General features: G+C 53.2%; 3 protein-coding genes across 3 annotated transcripts; 1 reads left to right on the top strand and 2 right to left on the bottom strand.

Moving 5' to 3' along the window:
- Positions 1-963: 963 nt before the first annotated feature.
- On the bottom strand, positions 964-1,734 carry A1O7_07129 (uncharacterized protein; the record flags this gene model as incomplete). The annotated part of the gene is made up of 2 exons (XM_007761129.1): positions 964-1,183; positions 1,274-1,734. 2 exons carry the CDS (start codon positions 1,732-1,734, stop codon positions 964-966), a joined length of 681 nt encoding a protein of 226 aa, XP_007759319.1.
- A 2,103-nt stretch (positions 1,735-3,837) lies between these two features.
- On the bottom strand, positions 3,838-18,348 carry A1O7_07128 (uncharacterized protein; the record flags this gene model as incomplete). Its single annotated transcript, XM_007761128.1, has 1 exon — positions 3,838-18,348. One exon carries the CDS (start codon positions 18,346-18,348, stop codon positions 3,838-3,840), a length of 14,511 nt encoding a protein of 4,836 aa, XP_007759318.1.
- A 1,079-nt stretch (positions 18,349-19,427) lies between these two features.
- Positions 19,428-20,915, top strand: A1O7_07127 (uncharacterized protein; the record flags this gene model as incomplete). The annotated part of the gene is made up of 1 exon (XM_007761127.1): positions 19,428-20,915. One exon carries the CDS (start codon positions 19,428-19,430, stop codon positions 20,913-20,915), a length of 1,488 nt encoding a protein of 495 aa, XP_007759317.1.
- Positions 20,916-21,523: the final 608 nt, after the last annotated feature.

The following is a 21,523-nucleotide window of genomic DNA, read 5'->3' as shown; positions in this document are numbered from 1 at the left end:
TCCACACCCTTTCGACTTTATGATATATACGTGCACCGAGGGCTCTGCGTGTGCGCGGCTAAATGAGCGAGCGAGCGAGCGAGCGAATAGCAGGTCCTCTGAAGATGATGACGCCCGCGCGTTAGATTTGACAGCGGGACACACATCACACATCACATGCCCGTGTCTCGTATCCCGTATCCCATGTCAGGCTGATGGTTGAAATGGTCGAGGACCTCGTTTCACCGCTTGAGGCGACGTGGCATGGCGTGAGCGTTGTGGACCACAGAACTGCGTGTTGTGGTACAGTTTTCAGTTCCACGAACGAGTAGGAGAAGAGTACGGAGTAACTATGCTTTGGTTTTCCTTTCCCAGGCATGTAGTAGATTGCGTGAGCATGTGCATGCGTGCGTGAGCGTGTTCTTGTCCTTGAGTCGGTGAGGCGAGAAATCCACATGTCCGTAGAGTTGGTGAGTGAGTCTGTGAGTACCTTCTGGACGGAGTGATTATCGCTGAGGGGATATCCCACTGCAGGAGGGGGCTTGACCTCGTGTGATGTGACACAGCATGGCACGACACAACGGATGCAGCAAACTAGGTCAATACTGTAGGGCCAGCAAGCATGCGCCGGAAGGATCAACGAAAGGAAATACGCCACGACTCACGAGCCACGAGCCGCAAAGAAGCGAGCACCGAGTCTTTCTCCGAGGCTGTGCCTGCGAAGCCTGTGCGCCGCCGTCCCTTTTTCCTCACTACTGCGGCATCTCATTCTCGAGCGAGAGTCGCAGAAATAGGATCCAAGCAGGTGCGGTACAGGCTGGTGAGTGCAACACTATGCAATGATCGGCCCAGAGCTGGCTCAGTGTCTCTGAGAATGAGGAACGGCCCTACCATGCTGTACTTAGATCTCGGCCACCTCCGTGCCTTGCCGTGCCTTGCCATGCCCTGCCAACCCGTCCTCCTCACGGTCGCGTTCCATGTCCATCACTGCTCCTTTTTGCCACGCCGCCACATCCCCACCCTCTCCTGGACGACCTTGTCCTCCCAATCCTCCTGGGACATGTACTTTTCCAACAACGGCGTATACCCCATCCACAGGGCGAGGTAAGCGCATATAGACTGCACGACCCAAGGGATCCACCATCGCAGGGGCCCCAAGATCCATAGCCCGGGGAACATGATCAGCGCGGTGGCCGAGAAGTGTCTAGAGAAGAGTGAGAGAGGGTCCAGTTAGTGAGCGCCGCGGAATCGTGGCCAAGAAGCGCCCGAGGCGGGAGGCTAGGGCCCCACTCACTGCACAACCATCACCTGCCACAGACTTAGGGCCGCCTTCCCCTCCCTCACATCACTGACGTACATCAACAGCGTCTGGAAGAACAACCGATCCATCTTGTCGGCGAGGCCCTCAGGGTTCGGATGCGCCCAGACGAGCATCACCGTGTCCTCTGTCGCGGCGGGACTGGGCCAGAAGCGGTGCGGCATCCACGGCGCGATGTGGTAGGGGTTCGAGGGCGGGGTGTTTTGGGGCGTGTGGATGGTGTCAATGAGGGAGTAGGTCGTCGTGGTGCCGACTTCGCCGGACAGGACGATGAAGGATTCGGCTTGTTGGAAGTGCAGGTGTAGAGGGGGTGACTGGGAACAAGCAGTCAGTGGTGGTCGAATGTTTGTCTTCCTGCGCGTGTCTTCCGTGGGAGGTGTCGATGTCAAAGTCAAGATGTGGAAACAGGGGGTCGTCCACGGCGGTGTCAATACCATGGTAAAGACCGATAAGTGCCTACCTGACCGTGCCCTTTCCCCAGCTTACACCACGGATGATCATGCTTGTACGTCGCCCGCATCAAGACACTGGAGATGAGGTGTGGGAGTCAGCGGGCATGCATGCGCATGTATATTTCCTACACGAACGTGCACGGAGTCCTCGACCTGTGCGTGCGTCTGACTGGGATTCGAGAGCCGAGCCAAGGCGGAAGAGTGAGCTTGAAAGGACCAGAGCCTTGCTTGCTTGTCACCACCACCCAGTCGGTGGTGTATGGTTACGAGCCTCGCCAGCGGGGCAATCTCCGCCATCCGTCTTGCCGCCGCTGTCGCGTGCCGGCGGAGTTCCTCCTCCACCTGCAGCTGCTGGCGCTCTGCTCTGCCTGCCAGCTCCGTTCCGCGCTTTCCTTCGTCGTCTGCCATCGCACACGCGGCCACACAGACACAGACGCACGCCCCACGCACGGACATCAGGTCCCCACCGCATACTGGAGAGACAGACCGGGGCGCACTCACGAAGCATTCCTCGACCGCCGAGGCTGTAGAAACTCCAACACAAACGATCCGTCGTACAGCGAATACGGGCCCGCTATGACTGGTTCCGGCTCTTCATCGGCTTCGAGTTTGGGTTCTTTGTCACTCGTAAGCATGTCGTCGGTCATTGCGGAGCGTGTGTTCGACATGTCGTTCGAGGGTTGGGGTGTGCCTTTCTTCTGCTGTCCTTCTCGTCCTCGTTCCCGGTCCTCTGGTTCCCACGCCGTGGTTTACCAAGAAACCCCAAACACTCGGGGAACGTACTGCTGTGCACGGTAGACCAGAAAGATCCAATCTCTGCACATGCAGTACTCAGCACCGAGTACGGAAAACGGAGGAAGAGTAAATACACAGTGCTGGACGTAAGCAAGGTGATTCCAGTGCACAGCAACGTACTGCAACTGAGCCTGTCCTGTACATTGCGTGCCATGATGCTATATATGGCCTTGACGCTTCCTCGATGTGGTCAAACATGGTCGGCACAAACCTGCACAGAACGTAGTATCAAGCTCGGGTCAGTATGTAACTAATCTCGTAGTCAGTTGGCCACCTATCTACATAAGGCACCTCCCGTCCCACCTACCCATACCACCTGCCACTGTGTACCTTGCCACTGTATCCACCTACCACGAAGCGAGTGAATCATGTAATTCCTGAGGGACTCCATGGGGATTATTCCCGATCAAACAAGCGACGTGCTCGTCCAGTGTATTCGTAATCGTCACTGTATATGACTCGCTCGTACTACATACCGTCGGCCTCGCGCACGCCGACGATTTCGATTACTGATTACATACTCCGTACGGGTGCAGGCGAGGCGAGGCGGTGAGGCGCGGACTTGGCGCTGAAGGGAGAGTCCGCCACGAGTACGGAGTAATAAATATGATATTGCGTGATGGCACCGTGGGCGACAACTCTGTCATAAACACTGGAAGGACCTCCAAGGGCCTACGGCCAGCGTCCGCAGTGAAGTGCATCCATGATGTGCATGAAGGAAAAGCCCTCAATTGGCAACCAAGGGGACTTGTCGTACACGATCGGGGCGATCGACGTGTCGAGTTTCAGCCAAATCCAACTTTGTAGACAACCAAAGTACCTTCTTATTTGGACACATTACGAAAATGATACCTCGTCCCGATACGCATCTTCGTGCCAAAAGTACAATATCACGGCCAAACACCTCCTCTAATATCTACTTACAGTATCTCACAGTTCCCTGCGCCCGTTATAACCCCACACAGGCCACCAACGCCCATCAAATCCAAATTATCTGGGGATCGGTCCGTAGCCTTCCTCTGTCCCTTGAGGTGCTTTCCAACCAAAACAACAACCGGCATATCCTTTCCCCTTACCAACGCTTGGTGTCACGTTGTTTCCTAACACACCTAATGAAAGCCCATGATCAAGCTCCTCATCTCCTCCATCATCCTGGCCACTCCATCCGCAGAGAGCATGTCCTCTGGTACGAACACGCCCATGCCCAGATATCCGTCCTCCACTTTTGCCTCAATGTCAATGGCAGGCTGTGCGATTAAAGTTAGTATACGCCGATTCAAGGAGCTATCGCTATTATTCGGCACTTACCAGGCACCACTTGCTCGTCTCCGGGCTTTGGTCCGTACCTTTCACAAAAGGTGACGGTGACGGTGAGTTCGTCGCATTTTCAAGCTTCGCTTTTTGGTCTGCGTCGACTTTGGCGTGCGTTATCTTCACTTGCTTGCTGGGTCTAGCTCGAGCGCTATCGGCTTCCTGATCGGAAGGCAGGCTCAAGAAATTGACGAACGTGTCGACCTTGACACCTGTCCAGGCATAGATATCCCGCATGCTGACACCGCAATTCTCCATCTTGGTGATCTCGGCTATGTCTTGTTGGACTTGCAGTGCCGAAGCCAACAGGCTCTTTCCGTCGAGCTGGACTTTCAAGGGGATGATATTGAATGTCGGAGCAATCAAATCCGTGACTCCGTCGATGTCGAGAGAGCGGTTCGCAAGGTAGACTCCGAGGACAACGTCACTCGCTGTTGAATCTTTGTTGTCGCTAGTAAGGGACGCACGAGGTATGCTCGCATATGATCTGGCATAGGCGGCAAAGAAGAGCGCTTGAATGCTGAGGCCGTGGTGTTTCAAGTACTTGGTCAACTTGCCGAGTGGCAGAAGTCGGGGATTGAAGATCTCAACTCGTTTTGCTCCAAAGGAGCCTTGAGCAACGGGTGGTGCTATATCTGCCTTTTGACCGAGGTAATTTGTCCAGAATTCTTGCGCGACTCCTGCAGATGACTGGGTGTTGGAGACGAAGCTGCTCATGTCGGTATTGTGCCGTATGTCAGAACTGATCTCAACACAAAGTCTTTCCAGTTCTCCTACCAGCAGCTGGAGGCTCACAGCATCGTATAAAGCGTGATGGATGTGAAGCGTCACAAGAAGCTCGCTTCCTTGGTCATCGATGTGCAAAGTCCATGGCAGGTTATGCCTATCCACAGCCTCGCCCTTGAGGGCTACCTGCCACGTCTGGACCTTTTCATTGCTCTTCTGGTGGACGAACAGAGTCCTGAGCGCAGGCACAACACGGGCAAGCCGCCGGAATGCTCGCTCCAAGTCTTTTGGTGAGCAATTCGCCACTCTGAGCCAGAACTTTGGATAGAACAAGCGACCTCCACTTGCTTCCCACATGTCGAGCATGTAACATTGACCACCGGTTGCCGGTATAACTGTTTCGACGTCGCTTTCTGGGATCGCCAGACTCTGCTTAAGAGCTCGAGAAGCTGACTGATTCATAGTAGAACCATTCAGTGTTGGTCGGACGTCTGGAGCCTGCGTTTTGAGTTGCTCTGCCAGGCTTGCGATCTTCTCAATCGTGTGCGCTCTGATGATACCGCTGACCGGTATCTTGATTCCCTCTTTCCTCAATACACTGGCGATTTTGATAGCACTGACACTGTCCAGACCGAGGTGGAAGATGCCGGTATCCTGCTTGATCTGGTTCTTGTCGACATTGGCAATATTGGCCAGGACTCCTCTGATTATGGTTTCCGTTGCAGTCCAAGGTCGTGTTGTTTGCGAGTCGTCTCCATTCATCTTGACGGCACTCGACTCATTTTCCCGCTCTGGTACCTCCCTGCTGACAAGGTGTATCCTGGGCAAGCCACAAATTGACGCCATTTCGTCCTCTTCTCGCAGCAAGGGCTGGTTGGGCTGTTCCATTAGGCCCGACAAGACATTGTCAAGCGTTTCTAGCAATTCGCGACCACAGTCTTCAGTAGCAATTCCCTCTTGACATGCGACTGTCCAGACCGGGCCGTCCGCTCCACTCTCCAACTCGATGTTGACAGGATACGGCGGTCGAACGGGTGTCGCTTCAGGGGTGAACTCATGGTAAAGTGCCGCGAGATCGCCGCCAGAGCTCGGAAGCTTTTGAAATGTGAACAGTGTGTTGAAAAGCTGTGTCTCAGTTCCCGACCTCCTATACATTTGGAGAGCTTCTCGAAGAGAGAAATGCTGGTGTTCCGAAACTCCGACTGCGACGTCGTGCACTTGCTTGACAGCTTTGGCTTTTGTGCTGTCCTTCGTGATCCGGGGCCTGAATATGACAGTGTTGAAGGTGGGGAAGACAAGTTGCTCCGAGCCTTCGGTAGTGCGACCGGACAGAACGAGGCCGAAACAAACATCCAGCTGGCAAGTCTTTTGAGCAAGCGTGATTGTCCAGCAGGCAAGTCCCAGGGACTGGAGCGTCACGCCCTGGTGCTTGCAGAAACCGAGGACCTTCTCCAGACGTGTGCTGGACTGTTTTTGGAGCAGGAAGGCAGGTTTGTCTGGTGCGACCTCCGGGGTGAATGTGCTGGGTTGAATGCCCCTCAGCTGATCCTCCCAGAAGAGGTGCGCATCCCCACTGCTCGACTCATCGGAGACTTGTTGGATGTGGCTTCGCAGTGGGATGATGGTAAGCTCCTCGGTCCTGGGATCAGGTGGAGTCGGTGAATGGTATGTTTTGGTGACTTGCTGATGCAGGAGATACAGAGACCAGGCATCGTACAGTGCATGGGGCATAGCGAGCACCAGGAAGGCTGCATCTGCCTCATCCACGACGGCAATCTGGATTCCGTGGGCTGACAGGTCTTGGTCTGATGGGTAGCCTCTGAACTTGTCCACAACATGGTGTAACGTGTCGTTGTTGGATATTTGCACCCTATGTGGCTCTTTGACCATGTACTGGACGAATGCTGCGCCCTGGTCAGCCGATTCGATGGTGGCAAAGCGAGTCCTCGGTATTGGCTGTGTCTGTGAAACAGTCTGCCAAGCTGTAACAAGCCGTTTCAGGTCGACACCAGGCTCCAGTCTGAAAGTCATCACATTCATGTATTTTTCGGGTTCCAGAAGTAAGCCTTCCTGCATGGGTGTAACAGGAAGGATGTATTCAACCTCTTCCAGGTCAACTCCCTGGGCTTGCAGAGCAGTCCGGTAGCTCGCCTGCAAACTGGCAATGGAATCGGGCCTCTCTCCCACATTGCGTATTGGGCCTTCAGCATGGGCAGTCGAGGTCGCCGCATGTGCAATGCCCGCAACGGTAGGTGCTTTCATGATGGCGCTTACGGGGACCTTCAAGTCGACGTTCTTGAGCCGGGCTGCGAGTTTCATTGCTTCAATGCTGTCAAGACCGAGTTCAAATATTGTCGGCCCATCCCGATAGATAGATCCTTCCTGGACAGAAGCAAGCTCCGCGACCTGGGATCGAACAGCCATCTCCATTTCGCTCAGAGAAGTGTCGTTGTGTTGTCTTAGAACATTGTCCGACTCCGTGTGGTCGTTATGGTGGATGCCGTTTGTCGTTGGCACCGGTTCGACTGCTTCTTCACAGAACGCTGGTGATAGATTCGATTCTAGTATAGCTGGATCATTGACCAAGTTTAAGTAGGTCTTGAAGAGGTGGTTGGCGTCATATTCAGGCGCTTGTGCCCGCTTCGCAACAAGGGTCACTGTGAAGGAGGATCCTTCCTGCTCGACCTCAATGTTCAAGGGATAATCCGGCGAGCTTTCTATTGGGATTTCTTCCCATAGCTTGCCACCAGCGGAGTTCCTCGACGACTTTTGGAAGACGAACAGGGTGTCAAAGAGACCCTTGTTCATGTCTTGATCGAGATAGCGTGCAATCTTTCGTAGGGGTGTATGCTGATAGGGTATGACATCTACGTTGAATTTGTGACAGGCTTGGACAAGGTCTGCAACTCTCGCTCCGTTCTTGAGACCGTTAATTGCGCAGGGTATGGTGTTGAACATTGGGCCAATCACATCCTCCAACCCTTCATGCGGCATTGCTCGGCCTGAGACCACAATGCCTATGGAAGGATTCGCGTTGAGCTGCGTCTGTAGTGCGTACAATAGCAATGCTTGGAAGAACGCGGAGGTCGTGATGTCCAATGTGTTGCACCGAGCTTGTAAATTGTCAAGGGTGAGCTTGCTCCGCAAGACAGTGGGACCGTGCAACTCCTCGTTCTTCAAGCCTTTCCATGGAAACCGGTGCGGTTTGAAAGAGGGGAGCTGTGATTGCCAGAATATCCTCTCGTCGGACAGGCGACACAAGGGACCATAAGGTAGTGCGTGGTAGAATTGCATGCAGGGCAGGGGATCATCTCCAGGACGGCTGTAATGTCGTTTCACTTGGTCGAGTAGCTTCTGCAGACTGTTTCCGTCGTAGAGGCCGTGAAAGATGTAAAGGTACATGCGCTGGCTGCTTCCGAAAGTCGTCAACTTGACGCTCCAAGGCAACGACATCGACAGAGACCTGACAGATTTGACCCAGTCTCTGAAACATGACCCTCGTGTCTGCTCGCTCTTTTCTTGCTGACTTAATATCTTGATATCGTTCTTGCAATCCCGGAGCACAACCTGAGCAGATCCATCCGTTGTGGAGAGAAATAAAGTCCTCAGCACTGAAACAGACTGCTGTGTAGCTTGCCATGCCTCTTTCAATCGTGCCATGTCAATTTCCGGTTCCAGCTCGAAGCGGAATTCCGAGAAATACACTGTATCGTCGGTTCCACCCTGCATGACGCGCGAGATCATGCCTTCCTGTAGTGGCGTACAAGGTGCGATGTGCTCGAGATCGGCCGGTTGGAGTTTCATGGCTCGACAAACTGATGTACGGTGATTTTCTGCGAATGCTCGAATTTGCTCTCGAGCAGCCTCAACAGCCTGTTGGCCATCACAGGCCGATTCTTGCGCTATCGCTTGTGCGAGGTCCCGCACCACAGGATGTCTAAGTACTGTAGCCACATTGGCGTTCTTGAACCCTTGCCGCTTGAAGATCCTGGCAAGCCCGATCGCAGATATCGAGTCCACACCGAGTTCGAACAACCTCGAACTGGGCTTGATGCTTGATGCAGGAACCTGCAGAAAGGATGCCAGTACTTCGGCCACATTTCGATCGATTCCCACGTTGCCGTTTGTCAATGCCTCTGCCTGCTCGGCCGATGTTCCTTCCGAATCTGTCATATTGGTTTGGTACAATGCCTTCAAGGCTTTGTGATCGACCTTGTTGTTGACCGACAGAGGTAAGGATGACACTGCTAGAATGTAAGTTGGTACCATGTACGCCGGTAGACTATTGGAACACTTCTCCCGAATCTTTGCAATCAACTCTCGACTCAAGTTGTCAGTCAGGGTGTTCGAGCTCTCATTCTTGACTCTCTGTTGTGCTGTGGAAAAGAAGGCCACAAGGTGATCCTTCTGTTGGCTCGGGTGTTTCAAGACCATTGTGGCAACGTCTTTTATTCTAGAGTCTGAAGCCAACGCAATATGATTGATCTCTCCGATCTCCAATCGCTGACCTCGCAGTTTGACTTGATCGTCGATACGGCCGAGGAATTCAAAGCTGTCATCGTGCAAGAGACGGACAAGGTCGCCCGTCCGATAGATTCTAGCGTTGTAGTTGAGCATTGTCACGAATTTCTCTGCAGTGAGCTGTGGTCGGTTGAGATATCCCTTCCCGACCAGCGGACCTGACAGGCACAACTCGCCGACCGCGCCCCGTAGAACTGGCTGTTCAGAGCCTGGTTCTAATACGAAGGAACCGACGTTGTCCCATTGCTGGCCAATGTTGGTGGGCTTCGCGTGCTTGGGTACCTGTCGATGGACTGTGCAGCCGATGGTCACTTCGCTTGGACCATAGAAATTGTACAAGCAGCCAGCATCACCCCAGGTCCCCAGGATATCTTGTCTGACTTGCTCCCCACCAACGATGAAGACGCCATCACACAAACTTGGTACATCTTCGGGGGTAAGTAGCCGCGCCAGGCTTGGAGTAAGATCAAGATGGGTTATCTGGAGAGCGCTGATGGTTGCTGGCAGATCTTCAAACAGGAGGTCTCGCGGAGCAGATGTGACACAGATGCCCACACTCCAGCTCCAGTATTGTTCGAGCACACTGACATCAAAATGGAAGGACGCGAATTGCAGCCACCTGGAACTGTCATTCCATCTGCCCTCGAAGATTCGTTGGAATGACAGCATGGCCTGAACAGCACTGTCGTGACTGATCAGGCAGCCTTTTGGTGTGCCAGTGGTGCCCGATGTGTAAAGGCAGTAGCACGTATCTTCGGGAGATGGCTCTCTGCTAGGTTTAGGCTTGCCGGGCGGCAAGACTTGCCAGGCATCATTGTCGACAGCTACGACAGATACGTTCTCCAGATGCGCAAAATCTGATACCTTGTCTTCTGTGGTAAGGACCATATTGCACCCAGAATCTTTGAGGATAAACTCCTTCCTGGCAGCTGGTGCGCTTGGGTCAATGGCGATATAGCCACATCCTGCTTTGAGGATCCCAAGTATAGCGAATGAAGCTTCGGGGCACTTGTCAAAGCAGACAGCCACCAGATCTCCGGCCCGAGCTCCGTTATTCTGGACCAAGCGCGCCATCTGGTTGCCACTTGAGTCGAGCTGAGAGTAAGCCCAGGTCTGCTTGGTTGCGACCGAGTCCTCTAAGCTTGTCACAAACTCAAGAGCAATTTTGTCAGGTCGTCCTTTTGCAGACAGCTCGACAAGCTCGTGTAGGAAGTGGACTTCGGTAGGGATACGTTCGTCTTTGGCAGGCACGACTGACAAAATTGACTGCGGAAGCTTTGAGGACTCGGTAGCTGGGCCGACTATGCTCTTGAGAAGCACATCGTACTCTTGGAGGATGTGAGAAGCGTGCTCTGCCGGTACGACATCACCACGGCATGTCAGCTGGAGGTCAATAGTACCGTCCTCGCGTGGTAGTATTTCCAGCGAGACCGCGTACTCGGCACTCGCATCATCTTCGACCAGAGCCCATGGCCTGTGCGAATCTTGTGCGGAGCCGTACCGTTGCAGGGCGATCACAGAGTCGAATGGTTCTTCATCAATGCCTGCCCAGTGTTTGATAGAGTTGAGTGGGGTATGCTGATATTTCAGAACGCTGGCACATCGCTTGGTAGCGACTTGCAGGAGCTTGGCCCCTTCACGATGGATTGGGATTGCTAGCGGAACAGTATTGATACACGGAAAGGCAACCTTGCCCACGTCCTCGTCAAAGTCTCTTCCGGACAGTATCACTCCGAAAGTGACGACGCTCTGCGCGGTATATGCGGCGAGTAAAGAAGCCCAGGCGGCGGCCACCAAGGCCTGCATCGTGGCTCCTGCCTCAGCACATGCTTCCTCCAGGGTCTGAGACGACAGGCTGCACTGTTGTTTTGCTACGATGTGATTCGTGGCTTGGTTGTTGTAGACTCGCATATCTGGAAAGCGAGTTGGACTCATATCGGTTGACATCTCAGACCAGAATGATTTTGAGCTTTCATTTGCGCTTGTAGCGAGAATCTTGGAGACAGTATGTGCAATGTCGATCTTCTGTGGCTGCGTGTCATGGTATATACAGGCCACATCGTTCAGAATTATATCCAAGGAGCGAGCATCGTAGAGTGCATGCAGCATTGAGAGTTCGAGGAACGGAGACTGGCCCGTGGTGGACACTCGAACGTACCATTGCAGGTATCGAAGGTCTTCCAGGTCTCTCGGAGGGTCGGTGGTGTCGTCGAACCATGGCAGCTGCTTGGCACCTGTCTTGTATATAACCATAGCAAACGGGGCCTTGGGGTCATCCACTTCAGCAAAGCCGGTCCTGAGCATTTTGTGCGTTTTCATTGCCACGGCCCAAGCACGCTTTAGCTTCGACAAGTCGACGTTTTGTTCCAGCTGGAAGTGCATATGATTGAAGTACAGCTTTCGATTCGACCGAATATATTGTGATAATATGCCTGTTTGAGTCGGTGTGCACGGCCACACATGCTGCACTGTCGGTCGTCCAATGCCGTTACTTTGACAGATCGACTGACGGTGTTGCCTGTCATATGCGTCGAGGTCGAATGAAAAACCCGGCTCCGGCTCTTCCTTCCTTGAGTTACAAAGGCTGGCGATGTTGCGGACACTGGCAGCTTCCAGCACATCACCAGAAGACAGGTTGAAGCCTTGTTTGCGTAGCCTTGCCGCGATTTGCACAGCGTTGATACTGTCGAAACCCAGATGGAAAATGGTGGTGTCTTTGGAGATGTTCCTAGAAACACCAGGCTTCAACTGCAAGAGGATATCCTTGACTAGTGTCTCCGCGTCTGTCGGGTTTTCTTCATCATGGATCGACCCATTTGCTCCTGTGGCGGCTGCTGGTGGACGACCGACAATGAACGGAGTGGTAGGATTCAGTTCTGGCAACGCATGAGTCGCAGAAGAATAGTCCAATGCTCTTGCTTGCGGATACTTGGCGGTATGTACGAGAAGGCTGTCAAAGGCATGGAGGAAATGCCTCAAAGTGTTCTCATCCGCTACCTCCGAGTGTAATATCAGAGAGATGCTGTCGGCGTCTGTGTCCATCACTATTTCCAGAATGAAAGGAAATGACATATCTCCAGATTCGTCAATCATCGTCCAAATGTCATGGTCGAGGCGGAGCTGGTCTTGCTGCAGTAGAATCAAGGTATCGAACAGTGTTTTCCCCATGGTATCGACTTCTCGCTGGATGCGACGGAGTGAGCTAGTCTGATAGGGCAATACTTCGACATTCATCTGCTGGAAACTGTGACATAGTTCTTGGTTGGAACTATCGCGCCGCAGACGGACCCTCATCGGTAAAGTATTGAAGCACGGTGCGACTATGCGGTCAACACCGTCAATGGCAAGGTTGCGACCGCTAAAAACATTCCCAAAGCAAACATCTTGAGTCTGGAAGATGCAGCTAAGCAAACGGCTCCACGCCGCCTGCATCAGCACGAGAGGTGTTGAAGAAAGCTTTCGAATAGATTGACAAAATTCGGACAAGCCGATCGTGCTTCGAGACTGCGCCCGCGAAGCGCTGCCTGATCGAATCATGTTCTCAGGCAAGATAGCCTCCGACAGCTTGGACAAGGAAGCTCCGTCCAACTTGGTGCGCCAGAAGTCATATGTGCCGTTCGTGTCGGAGATTTCCATGAAAGACAGATAGCGCTCGAAAGGCACCGGCTTTGGAAGATGATAGCCATGATAGTAAGCCTCGATGTCAGATAGAAGAATTGACACCGCCTCGGCATCGTAGAGACAATGATGCATCTGTAGAGTCAATTTGGAGCTATTGTCATCTCCTTGTGTCACCGTAAGTTTCCATGGCGGAAGCATTAGACCTTCCAGTTGGTGAAATTGAGGATCTTGAGAAGTGTCCCCATTCCAGGGAAGCTGAAAGTTCTTCAAAACCACCTGCACAAAGGGTTGAGCGGCGGAGTCTGTTGCTGTGAATCCAGTGCGAAGGATCTGATGTCTAGCCAGTGCGTGCTCCCACGCTTCCCGCAGCGTTAAAATATCCCCTTGGACTTCAAGTTGAAGGGTGGTCTGATAAGCTTGGGAAGAGCCATTCATAGCAGTTGTGGCCATCGACTCTTGTAAAGGGGTGCATGGAAGCATTTTCTCGACTTCAAGTCCCGCACGAGAGTAGGTGCTGCGAATCCGATCACCCAAGGGACCAGTGAAGTGTCGGGTCAGATCACGCTGAGGACATGGCGCTGGCCCCGCCCCCGTGGCCGAGCGCAGGGCTCTGTGCAGTCGCTCAACCGATGGGTTTCTTAATAAGGTGGAGATCTCAATGGATGAATAATGGTCCCTCAGTTTTCTTGCAACGTGGATAGCACTGATCGAGTCCAGCCCCAGAGCATAGAACGAGCTATTGCGAGTGATCGTCGGGAATTGCACACCGAGACTATCGCAAATAGTCTCAGCTATTGTTCTCTCGTCTTCAGAGAAGTCTCGAGCATCCTCTGAAGCAGTGTTCCCTCGCGAAACTGCTTGGAGCTGCTCCGCATCAAGGCCGCGGTACTTGTCGACGAGACTTCTCCGGTCGACCTTCCCCTGTCGGGTCAGTGGTATGGAGTCGAGATCTATAAGTGCGTCAGGTATCATGTAGGTCGGCAATGTGTTTGACAATTGGTCATATATGGCGTCGGTGGCCTCGGAACGTGTTGCTGATTCTTTGGGCTGACGCCGAGTCAGGAAAGAAACAAGTTTGGCAGCTGCACCACCATCTGCGTCAATGATCATAGACACCGCATCTTCGAGACCCTGGCACCGGAGGATAGCAGAGTTGATCTCTCCTAGCTCGATTCTTTGACCACGAAGCTTGACCTGATCGTCTTCGCGACCCAAAATGGTCAGAGACCCGTCGGCAAGAAGCCTTCCAATGTCCCCAGAGCGGTAGAGTCGACCATACCTCGGGTGGTGGAAGAACGCCTTTGCCGTCAGTGCAGGATCGATATACCCGCGTCCAACCTGCTCTCCGCCGATCCAGATTTCTCCTACTCCGCCTGTGGGAACCAGTCTAAAGTTCAAAGCGGCCTTACCACTGGTCCCATTGACGGTATGTCGGGAGTCCTGTGTCTGTCTGTGGCAGACGAAGACTGATGTGTTTGGTAGCGGAGGACCGACGTTGTTTGATGCATCAGAGTTTGAGACACAAGGTCGGACGTTGCAAATATTTGTTGTCTCGGAGGGACCGTAACCCTGGTATAAACCACGATCGGCCCAAGCCGAGAAGACCTTCGAGTTCATAGGTTCTCCTGCCGTAACCAGCATTTTCACGTGCTGGACCTTGGCAGGATTAACCAAGGCAGCGACCGAGGGTGTCATGCTGAGATGGGTAATGTTCAGCTCCTGGATGAAATATTCGAGATCTCGAAACAGTATATCGTTCGAGGCCGTACACAATGTCATTCCCGTGTGCCAGGTCCAAAAGATTTCGAAGACCGACACATCGAATGCTGGCGAGCAGGATTGTAATAGACGATCTGTTCCTGGTTTGCAGGGATAGATACCTGAGAGCACTTCAAGGTTGCTGAGCAGGTTTCGCCGAGTAAGGAGGACACCTTTCGGGACACCCGTGCTGCCACTTGTGAAAACAGCGTAGGCTAACTCCCCTCCTGTCAATTCAGGCCACTTGGACACGCCGGAAGCTGAGTTTTGGGCAAGAAGGTCGGTAATGGACACGATTGTTACCACCGGGGATTGAGCCGGCGCCTGGGCATTATCTGCTGTTAGGACAAGCTTGCATTTCGCTTCAGCCAGGATCGAGCGAGTTCTCTCCGCAGGCGTGCGAGGGTCGATGCACATGTAGGCTCCTCCAGCCATAATGACACCTAGTATGCCAATGTAGAGCTCGGTTGACCTTGACCCAACCAAGCATACGAGGTCATCAACACCCACGGTGTACTTCCTCTGCAATGACGACGCGATGCTTGAGGCCCGCTTGAATAAGTCGCTGTAGGTGAGGAATTCCTTGTCGGCTCGGCCTGTGTATACGTCCATATCGTGCACGACTTCGACTGCCACTCTCGAAGGGCATGACTCGGCAAGACTTCGGACTGTGCTTATGAGGTCGAAAGTCCCGCTAAACTGCTCGAAGTCGGTATTTACCATCGACGCAACATTTTGGCTCATGTCATCCCAGACATGACCTAGGCGGAGTTCGGGTCCCGTCATAATGCGCGCGACGGCATCATCGAGCTGCCTCACCAAAAGGCGTGCCTGGTCTTCTGGAACACGCACCGCATCGTAGCCCAACTTCACATGGACTTTGCCCTGGCGAGGTTCAAATTCCAGCACAACGGGGTAGTCCAAGGCATCATACGTGGAGATGGTTGTTACTTTGGAACGGTCCCTGTGATTGTCCGCACTGTCTTGTTGCCATACACAAAGGGTGTCGAAGAGTCCATCTTCAGCACCGGCGCCTGCTGCATGATGAATATCTCGAAGGGTTATGTTCCCGTATTTCTGGTGTAGATTGCGCAGCCTTTGGATGTGATTGACAAGATCATGTGCCGTTCTCAAAGCATTGATATCAATACGGAGAGGAAACGTCGATAAGCAGGGACCAATGATGGACTCAATTCCTGGGAGAGAATGATGGCGGCCTGCTGACACAACGCCAATCGCGACGTCAGCCTCATTGAGGTATGATGAAAGCAGGAGAGACCACGCCGCTTCTAGGATGGTCTCCCGACCGCAACGTAATGACAGAGCAAGGTCTGACAGCTGCTGATAGGAGACTGTCAATGACAACTCCGTGAAACCTCTGCACCGTTGCTCCTTGCGGGTTGCTGAGAGGTTGGGGAAGGCCGAAGGCTTGAAGTCTAAAAACTGGTTCTCCCAAAATTCGCGAGTCGTTGATGTTTCAGACTGGAGTTGACGCTGTTCAAAGCAGCAGAACACGGAGTAGGGCGTTCTTTCTGGTGCATCATGACCCGACAATATGGTATTAAGATCGTCCAATATCAAGTCCCAGGACCATCCATCATAGAGCGCGTGGTGAATGCGGACGTGAGCAACATCATCCGCGTCCTGACTCAGTTGCAGTGGTCGTAGAAGAGTGAGGTCCGAGTCTACCAGGGAACGCCAAATAATTTGGGCGAATGGCATCTCCTGTCTTCCTGTTGGCACGAAGCCAGACCGCAAAATCTTGTTCTTCTCCGCAAGTTTGTTGAACCCCAGACGTAGGTCAGCAATTGTCAACCCTGGAGCAAGCTGAAGCCAGATATCATTGAAATTCCGGTCTTGTTTCGTGGAAGTTTCGACTAGCATTGCCACCTGCATGCTACTGCAAGGCTGGATCTCCTCCCAGGGTGGTTCGTGGCTTGCCAGGTCAGGGCCACGAATCAGCTGTTGCTTGATGTCTTGCCATTCCCTGGAGGTCTCATATCCGGGTCTGGTGTGCTCAAGGTTACCAGAAGTGGATGAGTCCCCCACAATGGCTGCTAACTCGGCTACATTGTCAGCCTCGGAAATGATTGAAGAACTGATGGAATTGTATTTTTGGCGTAGCTGAGATGCTGCCTTTATGGCGCGGAGGGAATCTAGTCCCAGGGACCAGAAGGATGTGCTTCTGTCGATCTTTGTTCTCAGCTCGCTGCTCAAAACCTCTGCAATGTCCTTCTCAATCTGGTTTTCAAATGTGCCCTCGTGTGTCGCTGACGATCGTTGTTCACGATAATTACGCTCCAGCGCTTTGCGATCAATCTTGCCCGAAGCTAGTCGTGGGACGTCGTGGTGGAGGAAGATGATCTCGCCTGGGCGCATATATGGCGGCAACCAGGATTTGCACTGAACGTGAATGGCGGCTGCTCCGACGTCAGGCCTTGCTACACAGAACAGCACCAGAACATCGTCTATGATGCTGGCAATGGCCATGTGGACCCCTTTGGTCTTGGACGCGATCTCTTCGATTTCTCCCAGTTCCACCCGCTGGCCTCTTAATTTCACTTGCCCGGTACTAATTCGGCCCAGGATCTCTAGGTCGCCATTGGGACGACATATCGCTCGATCACCGGTTTTGTAGATGGCGCCATGGCCAGGAAGATCCACGAATGCAGCTTGGTTCTGCTCCGGCCGATTCAAGTAGCCATCAGCCAGTTGACCGGCTATAGCAAGCTCTCCTGATTCCCCGACAGGGGCTATCGCAGGCGGATCGCCTGATTTCAGGACAAAAGCGGTGACTGTGGCCAACGGTTGCCCTATGCTGCGAACGGATGCATCCGCAGCTAACTCCGTCGCCAAAGTACAGTGAATTGCCGCCTCGGTGGGACCGTACATAGCATATAACATGCTAGGTTTATCTGTATTTCCGCCAAATTCCGAGACAACCTGGGCTGTGAGCATTTCTCCGATCGTCAAGAGCGTCTTCAGGCAAGGAGCTGCCTCTCTCGTTCTTAGCAGTGTTCCCGCCACAGTGGGTGTGAGCTCCGCGGCGTCTGCGTTCAACGTCTGGATCGTAGCTGGGAGATCAGCGAGCATGCGCTCTCGCTCGCAGCCAACCAATGTGGCGCCTCGGAAAAATGGAAAGAATATCTCAAATATGGATACGTCGAACGTGGGTGAAGCAAATTGCAAGAAGCGCCTGAAGTGGGGAATATGCTCATCGTGCGCTAGTAGTGACTGGGACACCGACTGGTGCGATACCATGACCCCCTTGGGCAGTCCTGTAGAGCCTGATGTATACATCACATATGCAGGGCCCGAAGGATCTATAGCCGGCCCGATTTGGGAACTGATTTCACCATTTCTGGTAGATTTCAGTCTGTCCAGGAGGTCTTTGAGAGACACAACTTTACACCTGACCTGTGACAGCGCGTCTCGCAAGAGATCTGATGTGGCAGAGGTTGCCAAGACGAAGGTCGCTTCCACATCGCGCAGGATGAACTTCAATCTCTCCGCTGGTACATCGTGGCTGACCGGGCAGAAGGCGGCTCCACACTTGAGCACGGCCACCCAGGAGATATAGAGCTCAGGAGATTGCGGTACAATGACAGGAATTATGAGCCTTCGATCTGATCGAATTGATAACTGTTCTCGGATGTCCTGAGACAGAAGGTCCGTAATGCGATGGAAATCTTCATATGTGAGCCTGACACGGCGGTCGGCAGCCTGTAAAAAGTCGAAAATGATAGCCTCCCCAGGCGCCTTGGCCACTAATTCGTGCAATAATTGAGGGCCTGGTAGTATTCGACGGTTCGCGTTAACGATGGATTCTTGGCGGGGAGTATGACACCCATTGACTGATGGCGACATCGCGTAGTTGTGAGGTTGTCAAGGTAGCCGGGAGAGCCGCGAAACGGCAGTAGCTTTCTTCCAGGAGCGCTCTTATGGTGATTTTGAATCTGAAGTATTGAACGAGGTTGTCGCCGTTGGACTGACACGAGGAAAGTCCGGGTAAAGTCAGCGGTTCGCGTTCACTGGCCCACGTCATCGGGTGCAACCACCTTTGGCGTATTTGGTGCAGGAGGCCAGTCGCAGCGGATGAGACGCTTGGTAGTAGCCGTTGTATATTCTTGCTTCTTCCCTTGACGATTGACGTCGTGGTGTAGCATTCGTCGACATGATCGCTGATGGGCTACTCTAGCCAAGCATCGGGGATGCTTGCATATCCAGCACATGTGACTACCGGATGGAGCTAGTCGCGTTATGGGCTCCGCCGACCAGGGTCGATGGCTTAGGTGACTCGCCGTACGTCCCTGGGGTCAGAGAGACGACTGAAAATTTTTGTTTCCGTTGAAGCCTTGTATGAGGTCTGCCGCGCCACCCTTGAGCAAAGCGCAGGTGCAGGCGGGGCAGCCGCCACCTCCAGCTGCAGCGCCGATTGGCCAGAGATGATCCGGTGACAAAAGATTATCAGATAATCTACTGATTAGATTGATAACTTCTGCCTCCGTGATCGGATCTTGAGCAAATGTTCTCGCTTCCGGCGTTGCTGGTGGTTGTTGCCAACTCAAGTGACGTAGTGATAGACATAAAGGCTTGCAGCATGTCGATGGCCCTCAACCATCTCGGGGTGCATTGACTGTTTCATGGTACAGGCTCCGAAGTGTCCTGAGCTGTGCAGGAAGAGGTAGGGGGATTCCTGACCGACATGGCCAGTCAGCGGCCGGTTCCGCATCAATGATGCCACCATTCACGGCGGTCTGGGTAACCATCAGGTCGCGCTGGCAGTTGGACGGGGGCTATTGGATCGAGCCGGGGTACAAATGGCGTCTCCTCCTGCCTCGACGATTTGAGAAAGCCTTTGCCTGTCTATTGATACTCGTCTCTGTGCTCGCAGGCATCACGGCACCAATACTGACGACCAATGTTGATTTGATTTGATTGTCTTCATGGCTCCGGGTCTTTTATCTGACGCGAACGGGCATGGCCATCCCTCAGCTCCTGCCAGTCCGGTTGAAAGCACCAATGGCTGGCACTCTCCTCGTATGAGAAATGGATCTCAATCTGCAGCCTCTGCCTTTAGTCTGCCTACGCCAGACTCAAGTGAAATCCACGACCTGGTCTGTGTGGGCTTTGGGCCAGCCTCACTAGCGATAGCTGTCGCACTCCACGACTTCTTGCAACTTCAAAAGGAATCTGCAAGCCACAGCGCGAGCCCCAAAGTACGCTTCCTAGAACGACAAGGCGGATTCAAATGGCATGCCGGAATGCTTCTCCCCGGCGCAAAGATGCAAATCTCGTTCATCAAGGATCTTGCCACGCTTCGGGACCCGACAAGTCATTTCACGTTCCTCAACTATTTGAAGAAGCACAATCGGCTTGTTCAGTTTTCAAACCTTGGGACCTTTTTGCCATCTCGGCTAGAGTTCGATGACTATCTTCAGTGGGCAGCCAGTCACTTTGAAAACGTGGTCGAATATAGCCAAGAGGTCGACTCGATCCTCCCTCACAAACAGGAAGGAGCACAGAAGTACGATTGCTTCGAGATCGTGTCGCGAAATCTTTCCACAGGGACAACCTTGCGGCTTCTCAGTCGTAACGTCGTGATAGCAGCGGGCGGCCGACCAGCAAAGCCAGCCGTATTCCCACCGTACCACGAGCGCATCCTGCACTCATCTGAGTATAACACCAGGATCGAGCGTCTTCTGTCGGACAAGAACGGAGCGTATCATGTCGCCGTTGTGGGTGGTGGCCAGAGTGCTGCCGAGGTGTTCAGCAATCTTCATTCCCGCTATCCCAACGCGACGACAAAGCTGATCTTCCGCGATTCATCACTGCGACCCAGCGATGACTCGCCATTTGTTAACGAGGTCTTCAACCCGGAAGCTGTCGACGCCTTTTATGAGCAGCCCGAAAATGTCAGGTCCGCGAATCTGAAGAAGAACAAGGCCACAAACTACAGTGTTGTAAGGCTTGAGTTGCTCGAGAAGTTGTATGACGAGCTCTACCTGCAGAGCATCAAACAGCCAGATAAGTCTCGCTGGCAGCACCAGATCCTGCCCCTTCGAGAGATTTCAGACGTGGTCGACAACGGACCGAATGAGAGGGTGGATCTGGTGTTGAGAAATACAGATCCGTTGAGACAGGATCGAAGGGAAGTATGGTCGTTTGATGCGGTGATCGTGGCGACCGGATACCGACGGGACGCCCACGTCGAGATGCTGAAAGACTGTCAAAGTATCAACGCGAATCCTGCCGGGCGTTGGCAAGCCGGGCGTGATTATGGGCTGAAGCTTGATCGGGGGACTGTTGAGGATGCCACGGGGATCTGGCTGCAAGGGTGTAATGAAGAAACACACGGGTTGTCCGATACCTTGCTCTCAATATTGTCTACTCGAAGCGGCGAGTTGGTGGATTCTATTTTTGGGCAGCATTGAGGTCAAACGACCATTGACGAGACATGGCCTCGATTGACGTAGATATCAGACTGCGTTTTCATACTGGATACTTGCACAAAGGATTAGATGCGAAGAGTTGTTTCCCCTGTTTCAGCCATCCCTAAGATATGTGACCTGTACCTTGTCCAAACAAGCCGACCATTGCGATGTTTCTTCGGGTAGCTTCCTGCCGTTAGGGCTAGAAGTCCCAAGCAGTGTCACTCAGCATGTCGACAAGAGTGTGGGAGAGTCCAATAAACGACGTGAGGCCACCGTTGGCGGAGGCGGAGTTCGTGCGATTCATAGGACAAGACGGGCGCCACCTCCGCAAAGAGTGCTGCAGAGGCGGGAGCTGCCTGGGTCGCGGCTTGCGGGGAGGTGAGATGTCGCTGTCCTCGTTGGCTCGTTCCACTAGAGACCGAATCAGCTAACCGCCATCCGGAGAAAGGGCGAGAAGGACCGTCTAGGGCCTTGGGTGACCTAGAATCTTCACTCGGGTCTGGACAAAACCTTCCTCTCGAATTGGGGCTTGCAGAAGATAGAGAGGACCGGCCGTATGTTCAGTCAGTCGAGAGCAAAGGAAGCAAGCAACAGCTTTCATTTTCCGA

Source organism: Cladophialophora yegresii (genome assembly GCF_000585515.1).
Source record: "Cladophialophora yegresii CBS 114405 chromosome Unknown aczIN-supercont1.5, whole genome shotgun sequence".
NCBI lineage: Eukaryota > Fungi > Ascomycota > Eurotiomycetes > Chaetothyriales > Herpotrichiellaceae > Cladophialophora > Cladophialophora yegresii.
The sequence above is the reverse complement of the archived record's forward strand: the minus strand, read 5'-3'. Positions and strand labels throughout refer to the sequence as shown.